The 9,310-nt window shown below is 35.6% G+C and overlaps 1 protein-coding gene across 1 annotated transcript; it reads left to right on the forward strand.

Moving 5' to 3' along the window:
- Positions 1 to 1,020: 1,020 nt before the first annotated feature.
- Positions 1,021 to 8,539, forward strand: LOC128556152 (uncharacterized). The gene is made up of 2 exons (XM_053540147.1): positions 1,021 to 1,398; positions 5,155 to 8,539. The coding sequence occupies exons 1-2, from the start codon at positions 1,043 to 1,045 to the stop codon at positions 6,515 to 6,517; spliced, it is 1,719 nt and encodes a 572-aa protein (XP_053396122.1). The 5' UTR covers positions 1,021 to 1,042; the 3' UTR covers positions 6,518 to 8,539.
- The last annotated feature ends 771 nt before the right edge of the window (positions 8,540 to 9,310 follow it).

Genomic DNA, 9,310 nt, shown 5'->3' on the forward strand with positions numbered 1-9,310 from the left:
AAATGTACAATGGTTTTTGTCTCTGATCTGATGTCACTGTATAGTTCTCTCAGAGTAGTCCCTTTTTCCCTATTACATTCCCATCTACTAATCTATGCTGACCGTATACCTAAGCCCTTATGAATCGATGATCTAGACAAGTGCCAGACATCATGGCATAGGACTTACCTTTATATATGAAGAATTTATCTTTGACAATATTTGTTGTACTGTGCACTTGGTTCTCCCAAACCCAAGGAACCTGCAAATGTTTGACCAGAACCCCTTAGTCGCAAGCGGTGGTGATATGTACACAACATGCACCCGCATCATGGGTTATATAGTCAACACTTATAAATCAATTCTTAGCAAGCACTTCGTCAATACCTGAAATTATTGAGCATTTAAATTGCAACATGAGGGAAAGCATATGTTTTAGACACAAAGGTGAGATCGGCTGTGCTGATCAACAAAGGACATTCTACATGGTTCTTCAGATACTCTAAAACATGGTATCTTATAGAACCATTTACATAATGCAGAGGCACGTTCCAAGTTCATATATATTTATATTTTCATGCTCGCTTACCAAAAGACTTCGTCGATCGTTATCTATGTTCTACTTTGTTAGTATATGTTTGTGTAAACATCTATTTTTATCGTTAAAATAACGGTATTCATTTCTAACGGTATTCATTATTTTTTTTGCGTTGTAGTTCTCAGTCAAAACTTTGTGAATGCAAACAGTGCTGAAAGGCCTTTATATACAAGCCATACATGTATTTTTTTATTTTACATACATTCTGATTTAGTTAGTACATGTAGGATTACATGTGAATATTAACACAACAAATAAAATGTATTTCAGTGTTTCAGTTTGCCAGCAAGTAATTCAACGAGGTGAAATTTTCTATAAATGCAAAAATTATCTACCTATCCTCTAAACCTCAAGATTCGCTATAACCTAACGCACTGTATATTACGAAACTAATACGGTGTTAAACCATTCAGCAGATAGTCGCTATCGTGATAAACAAACAAGGAAGTGATATGGGACAACAAAATGGCGACTGGAGGGCGTTTAACACGCTCCAGGATTAACGCTTCTGATGAACTTATTGACTACGTTTGTTCTCCGTGTACGAAGAAAAATAAGACAAGCGAAGCTGTGAAATATTGTGTGGAATGCCAGGAGTATCTGTGTACATCATGTGTGGAGAATCACAACAGTTTCTCTGCTCTGTCGGGGCATTCATTACTTGGAAGGTCACAACTTGGAACTTCAGTAGGGACAGGTGCCAGAAATCTACCGTCGGTGCCGACAGATAGATGTAAGGTCCACGCAACAAAGCTGGTGGAAATGTACTGCGCAAACCACGACACTGTCGGCTGTTCTGTTTGTTTCAACATTAGTCACAAGTATGTATATGTTAATATTTATATATATTCGTGTTTTGTTTACAATTTCGAAAGCAGTCTTTTTCTAAACATAATTATACCAGTCAATAGGTAAGATTTAGTTTTCAAGCTCGTTTTTTTATCTAGTCACATTATCATTGTTTATTATCTGTAAAGTTAAATTTGATATCAGTTTACTAGGCTAGATTAAGTTTGAGGGCTATCCGATAATCAATACAGAGATCACAGGTTAAGGAACCTGTATTACAGGAATAAGGTCAGTAATTCGAAAGAAGTCCATAATAAATAGATCCTAATTTTCCCATTTTTTGCGCAAATTCGTGTAGAACGAGTGCTTTAATCACCTTTCTCACTACTAGAAGACATTCTGCATGAAATGAGACGGTTTTCATGTTCATACACCCCACATGGCAAGTTTTGCAGATCGAAACCGGAAGTAGGTGTTTATTGCGCGGACGAGAGTAAATATGCGCCATTTTTAGGGTAGCAGACCACAACTGACTGGCATTTCACTAGGAACTACATAACCCCCTATTTACTTTTCATTTTTTCGTTAATTTGTGATAGAACTTTCATGAAAAATAGGTGTAGGAAAATGTGATGTTCTCTAAAGATACATAAAGACGATATGAAGTTGTCGTTTTTTATATGAAACAAAGAAGGATTTGAATTACTGACCTTTAACCTATAAGAGCTGAAATAAGACTTTCTCGAAACACATCGCAATTAGTCATAATAGTCATAGATCGGTTGTTTATGATATAAAAGGGTGTTTACAATGCAAAATAATAGTGAAATTTGAAAAATTTTGAATTTTGACCATATTTTGAGAAGATGCGCCTATTCAGCAGCGATTTCTGAGATTAAAAAGCCAGTATTTTGTCTCCAGAATGTCAGAAAATGCACAAAATGCATCCTTTTGGGTCTTATTCATGACGGAATGAATGATATTTCAGAATCCAAGTGAAAAATAATGCAAACGAGTGAAACTTTTACCAAAATATACAATAAAAGGGCCATAGGGCCAAAATTTAGCCCAGTAAATTGGTAGGGGGTGGCTTCTATTAAATGTCTATATTTCTCTAAAATCTCGAAATTTCACAATGAAACTTGGCAATATGTCTGGTATTACATCTTTCTTGGAAATAGAGATGAAAATGGTGTGAAATTTGATAAGAAACATTTCTTATGTAGTATACTAATCCACCGACAATATTTGACAGTGACGTCATTTTGCCAACAAACTATAAATAACCACGGTATATCCCAAACGGATTAATACTTATAGTAGACAGAAATATGTCTTTATCATATGAGTGACTCTTAGTAAGATATGGCCCAGTGGATGTGTTGGCTACTTGTTACGCATGCGATGTAAGTTCGAAACCGGTGGTATGCGAGGTATATTTTATTGGGGTTTTTTTGTGTTTTTTTTTGTAGCAAAAAATATATTGTTTGAAAGACCAATTACATTTGCTTTCCTTGATTTTGAAAATGTTGTTTTATATGTTTTTCCTGTTAGCTTTTTTTAATCATCGATCATTTATTTCATTATGAACGTATACCAAATGTTAATGCCTGTCTCACCGTCAGTCCATTGTGTTTTAGAATAGATATTGCTTCCTCGGTCTTCTCCAAAGGCTGGTTACAGTTAAAAACGTGTTCAAAGCCATTTTAGTCATTTTATAAGGAGTGAAGTGACAAACGTTTTTCTACGCAATTTATTCTGTACGCATAATTCGTGAAGCACTAGAAAATCAAGATAACTATATAGTTGAATAATAAAATACCGTGCGGGAAAAAAGTTTCGCCGACCGGATTTGAACTCGGTACCTTTCGGTTACTACGACAGCGTCGTTATCCTCTGGGCTAAGTATCCATGCAGGCTATAGTTAAGAAACATAATGATAATCCAGTACAATAAAGGTAAATATTGGAAAGTAAACACAATATGACGTCACTGTCAGGTATCCCTGGTCGGATAGTACCTTGTTACCAGGGTAAATTCAAATTAGCTGAACCGTAGCGATTTATTGTATTTCGTGTAATTTAATGTTTTAGCCGCTACAATCTCAAGTTCGTTTATCTCTCTCCCTACGAGTACAATTTTTATCCAGGTTTGAAGTACATGACCCTTCAAAGGTATTTTATATTGAAATGAAGGAATATATAGAATATTTAACACTTTCCAGTGTATTTCAAACATTGTTTTTTTTTGCGACGGCTTCAGTGCCATATTCTGTTAATGACCAACATGGAATATTAGTGTAATATTACTAGCAGAATACCAACACTTTACATGGAATCCTGTTTATTTTAGCCACGGCAACAGAGATGTTTAAGATATCTTATATCTTGTTTTTTTTTTTTATCGTATTTTTTTTTTAATTATTACATAATATTTATTTGTCTCGTTCAGTGTAGCTCCGAAACATTTTATTTCTAAAGTAAATAAAATGTTCGTGTTATTTGCATTTATTTAAACAAATTTCAAAGCTTAGTATACTTACAGCAGTACCCATTGTCTGACATTTTTATGGAAAATCACTTTGCTGTGAATTATCATTCTCATTGATAGTGTTGAAATACAGATAAAAAGCTAAAGCTGTGATAATTAAATAGGCCAATGTCAACGCCTTTGAATTTTACATTTAGATATATAGGTTACGGGATTCGTTTCCACGGTAACGTTAATTTAGTTCAAGAAATCACTTTTCTACTGAAATGTGAACAATTGTAGAGCATAGTTTTAGTATATAAGTACCTAATTATCAATGGAAACGGAAAACGTGTATTTGAAAAATTGCAGTAATAAGTAACATTTCACCGAACTATATTCCCCAATAACATCAGTTTCCGTCATCCATATTCTTACATTCCGCATAACATTTCAATATAACTACATAAAGGCCGCAAAATATTGATCATTATTAAGAGCGAAAGGCTCATAAAAACTATTTCGGCAAATAATGGCTGTTTAAAAAATGTTCAAAGGAAAAATTTGTGCGGTAACTGACACGCAACGTCATAACATCGATGACGTCATTTTAAAAGAGCAATGTTTGGTAACGTTTCTGCGGTATTTTCTCCATTATTTCAGCTGACAGCATTATTAAACCACCAAGCAACAGATCAGAGACAGGTTAATGATTTATTTTCAGAAGAATAAATATACAAACACATTTAGTTTGTCGTAAACGTTGTCGTAAATCGTCATGTTAGCTTCCGGTTGGGCACGCGCACATACAAATGTTAAGGAACCCTACCTTTTTAAATTATCTCATGAATTGATGTATACAGATATTTGCTCTTCATTATGCCTCATATATTCAAGTTGTAATTAAAAGTTGTACGGCTATTTGATATATTGACTTCTAGGAAATGACTAGAAGAAAGTGTTTAAAGTTCAGTTTTGTTTGGGTTTAAGTCACTTCGACACTATCAAGGTCATATGGAAACATTCAAGCTTCTGACAGGGGTCAGAAGATTTCAAGGTTATCCTCTGGGCGTTATTTTAGAATCAGGTGGCCACCTGGATAGTCCTACCGATATTACGTAAACCAGCCGGATGAATTCCTCAACTTAACGAGTTTTACATCTCAAGTAAGGTTTCGAATCCACAGATGCGAGGGGGCAAGTGATTCGAAATCGTTAACTTTATCACTCTACCATAGATCCCGATTCATTTAAACTTTAATTTTTAAATATGATATCAACAATTATGTATAAAATAATTATTTTTTCTGTTTCTAACAGGAAATGTGATGACATACATTACATACCTGAATATGTGCAAAAACAGAACCCAACATCACAGTTTTCACGTTTACAGAGTCGACTAAATGCGACAATCTTGAAAATAGAATCACTTGCGAAACAACAACAACAACGTAAAGTCGAATTAAAGAAGAATAAGGATATTTGTCTTGACGAAATCCAAGCGTTCCGAATGGATATTAACAAGACAATAGACCGACTGGAGCAAACTACCATTAAAGATTTAGATGATCGATTCTGTGCGTTAGACCAGATGTTTGATAATGAAATGAAAGCCATTCAGAAAACGCTCGATCACTTGAGAAAACAAATAGTATCTACAGAGACGACAGATGTGAATACATCACAGCAGTTTGTCAGCTTGAAACTCTGTCAAACAGAAATTATAGAAGCTGAAAATCTTATAACTGGTGGATCACTGAGTATAGACAAGAACAGTTTACAATTTGAAAGAAACTCCAAAATCTTAGATTTCCTGCAGTCTCTGTATTCACTACATAAACCTCAGCATCATACGACCGAACAGCGAGTACTTCCACAGAAAAAGAAGGAATCATTATATCAAGTGAAAACGAAAGATTCCTTCAATGTTAAGTTGCCGAAAGACAAAGAGATATGTGACATTTTGACACTGTGCTTGCTTGACTGTGGTGATTTTCTTGTAGCCGACCGTGAAAACAAAATACTGAAGCAAATTGATAGTATAAATTACAAGATTAAACGCTCGGTTAAACTGCCAGAAGTATCAAATTCAGTCGGTACAGTAAATGCTGAAGAAGCCATTGTCTGTCTGAAAGGAAATAGTCTACAGTTTGTGTCAACTCGTGGTGAGCTTGTGCTAACCCGTAGGTTAAAGATGGACCATTGTTGTTTAGGTGTTTCTGTCATTGCTTGTTACATATTTGTTACTGATGGCCAGGACAGGAACATTTATAAATATGACATGAATGGAACACTTCTAAAGAAAATTTCTGGTAATAAAATATTTTCCTGGAATCGTCGTATTGTAGGAAGTGAGGACAAGAAAGCGATGTATGTGACTGATATGAATAAAGGACTGATCAAACTGGACTTGGAGGGTAATATCATCTGGAACATTTCGGGAAAAGGTTTGAAAAATGCGGCTGATTTATGTACAGATGAGCTTGGTAACGTGTTTGTTGCTGATAAGTACTCAAACACTGTCGTACAAGTAACATCTGATGGAGAGTGCCTTGGTAATGTAGTAACAGGAAAACAATGTGATAAGGAACCATATGGAGTGTGCTTTAACAGTAAGGAATCGAAATTGTTTGTGTCTGGACGAAATTGTAATGACATTCATGTGTATTCTCTTGAATAGATTTATTGTCTGGAGTCAAAAGTTGCTGGAAGCAAATTGTTAAATAATAAATTTTTTTTTTCGTCTTTACTGACTTTTCAAAAATGCAGTGCTTGGTCATACAATGTAATTTGTAATTTGCAGTTTTGCAAAAAAAAAACAACAACAAAAAACAAAACAAAAAAACACACAAAAAAAACAACAACAAAAAAAACAAAAAACAAAACAAAACACAATCTAAGATATATAGTCAATCCTTACAAAGAAATCAAGTTTCCCCTCGATATACTATCTCGGAACAAAATACGTGTAACGCTTGTCAAACAAGAAAACAATTGGACTAAATACCGTACTCAAGAGATTCACACTGTTGATAAAATAGAGAAAAGATGAAACTTCACAGGTCGCTCAACACAACAAAAACGAAAATGTTGCAGGCTCGGTTTGATTGAGCCTGTTCATGGATGGTAGTGGAAATGCATGCTACCACCCTTAAGGTAATTTGATCTTTAAGAAAAATATCCACCTCGTTAGCCTAGTGATAGAGCGCCAGTTTCGATGGCAGGAGTTCGCTTCCTGGCCATACCAAAGACGTGTAAAATGGTATTAGTGGCTTTCTCGTTATGAGGATAGTTCTAGGACTGGTCAGAACAATGTCAGTATAATATGACTGGTGGGATATCATGTCACGTATCTACGCCGCGATATTCCAGTGAGGCAGCACTGGGAATTGTGTTCGATGAAATGTACAAGTGAACACCGTCGTTTATATGACTAGACAATTGTTGAAAAAGACGCTTAACCCGAACACACGCACACGCACATACACACAGAAACACATGTGGAAAAGATCCAGGACCTTGAATTAACTTTTTGAAAAGATATTGTTGTTAAACCTTAGCGTTTGTTATCATTCGTCTTGATTTTCGTGAATATAAACAAATATATTGTTACGGTCGCTTTCTCATAGCTGACGCATTGGCTCAGTGGTTAGAGCATTGGACTTCCACCCGTGCGACCCGGGTTCGAATCTCCCCTGAGGCATATGAGATTTTTTTCATCATTAAATTTCTTTCCTCTTTAACTACTGTAACGGTTAAAAGACGTAACTCGTCCGGTATATTTGACTTTATCTGGTGCCTAAAATAGTACTTTTCATGCCAAGCGTCATCATAAATGATGACTCCATTGAGGAAGGGAAGTGTCACGGTCGCTTACTCATAGCTTGTAAGTTCAAAAAACAATCTCTGACAACTGCGCTTTGGCTCAGTGGTTACAGGATTGGACTTCCACCCGTGTGGCCCGGGCTCGAATCCCAACAGAGGGATATGAAAATTAAATTTTTATCCTCTTTAATTGTCACGGCTAAAAAATTCGTAACTCGTCCGGGATCTAGACTTTATCTCAAGCCGAAAATGGCACTTTCTATGCCAAAATGGCATTCACGTTATCATAAATGATGATTCCTTTGAGGAGGGGAAGTGTTACGGTCGCTTACGCCTCACGCTGACATCTGCGTCAGGGAGTCGTCTCTTTAACACAGTGGTTAGAGCACTGGCCTTCCACCCGTGCGACCCAGGTCGAATCCCGCCTCATGCACCTGGGATTTTTCATAAAATTCTATCCTGTTCAATTTCTGTTAAGAATATGTATATACAGCTTCTGGTGCTGGAATTGTTTCTAACATGTAATTATTTCGGGCCGAAGAATAATTTCATTGGATGCACTTTACCGGTACAGTCAATGATCAGTATGTGTTCTTACTGGGAATGCTGCCCCCAGCCCCGCAATGTTTTTTGTTTATATGATAGACCATTAATAAGTTTAAAATAAGGACTATTGTATATGGTGGACAAGATATATTTGGTTATTCTTATATATCTGGAGGTGACCAGAAAATTCTAATTTCTGTTTTGTCGCTTATGATCTACATTCTTTAAATATGTTACACGAATGATCTTTAAATATATTCTGGTTGAGACTGATTTCTTTTAAGAATGTGTTTACAGTTGATGTATGGTAGATAAATAACTGATATGTATAGCTTTATTGTTCTATATTTTAATATATATAATTCTTGTAGGAATATTCTTTTGATGAGATGTTAGCTTTATTTCACCCAGTGACGTCAAACGTGTGAAAAATGCTACAACAAAATGCAAATATTTAACTTTTGACTTTAAATCAACTTGGAATCAAACCAAGGACCTCGCACGCCTAAGACAGATATTCTACTATTTCGCTATAACAGCTGCATTACATGAACTTGAACAATTTTGTGACGATGACTGCCATTTATACATTCAAATGATTCTCAGACTTAAAAAGTCCATTGCGGGTTACACGAGTCTGTCCTATGCAGTTTTGTTGCTAATTGTAGTAAGGTATACAATAGCGAATTATTTTCATGATTACATACTCGGTTTCATTCTCCATTAAGTTACAATGGAAACGGAAAAGTTATTATTTAATCGCATCTTATAATATACATAACTGCAACTAGTAACAAAAGCCACTAAAAACGGTCATTACGGCCGCAGTTGAAGGATCCATTCTGGCGCAGTGTGCCTCACGCGCCATAATCATAAAGGTCCCGTGTAACCGGAACATCCACACGTTCCGACGTTGACGTCATGTAGCAACGTCATTATGGCGAGTGAACGGGTGCTGAATCGTTTTCTGATCGATTCTCAAATAATGATGAAAAAATTAATACAAACTAATCATACTTCAGTTTGTGAAATTTATGAAAAAGATTAAGATAAATGTGAAGAGAAGTACATATTAAAAAAGTCAATAAACGGCTGGTGTGTG

The sequence above is a fragment of the Mercenaria mercenaria genome, chromosome 4 (genome assembly GCF_021730395.1).
Source record: "Mercenaria mercenaria strain notata chromosome 4, MADL_Memer_1, whole genome shotgun sequence".
Classification (NCBI taxonomy): Eukaryota; Metazoa; Mollusca; class Bivalvia; order Venerida; family Veneridae; genus Mercenaria; species Mercenaria mercenaria.

Bases quoted from the DNA above. Each gene is read 5' to 3' on its own strand.
- LOC128556152 (XM_053540147.1), top strand. From the start codon at position 1,043: ATGGCGACTGGAGGGCGTTTAACACGCTCCAGGATTAACGCTTCTGAT. The intron at 1,399-5,154 runs GTATGTATATGT...TGTTTCTAACAG, and splicing joins TGTTTCAACATTAGTCACAA to GAAATGTGATGACATACATT.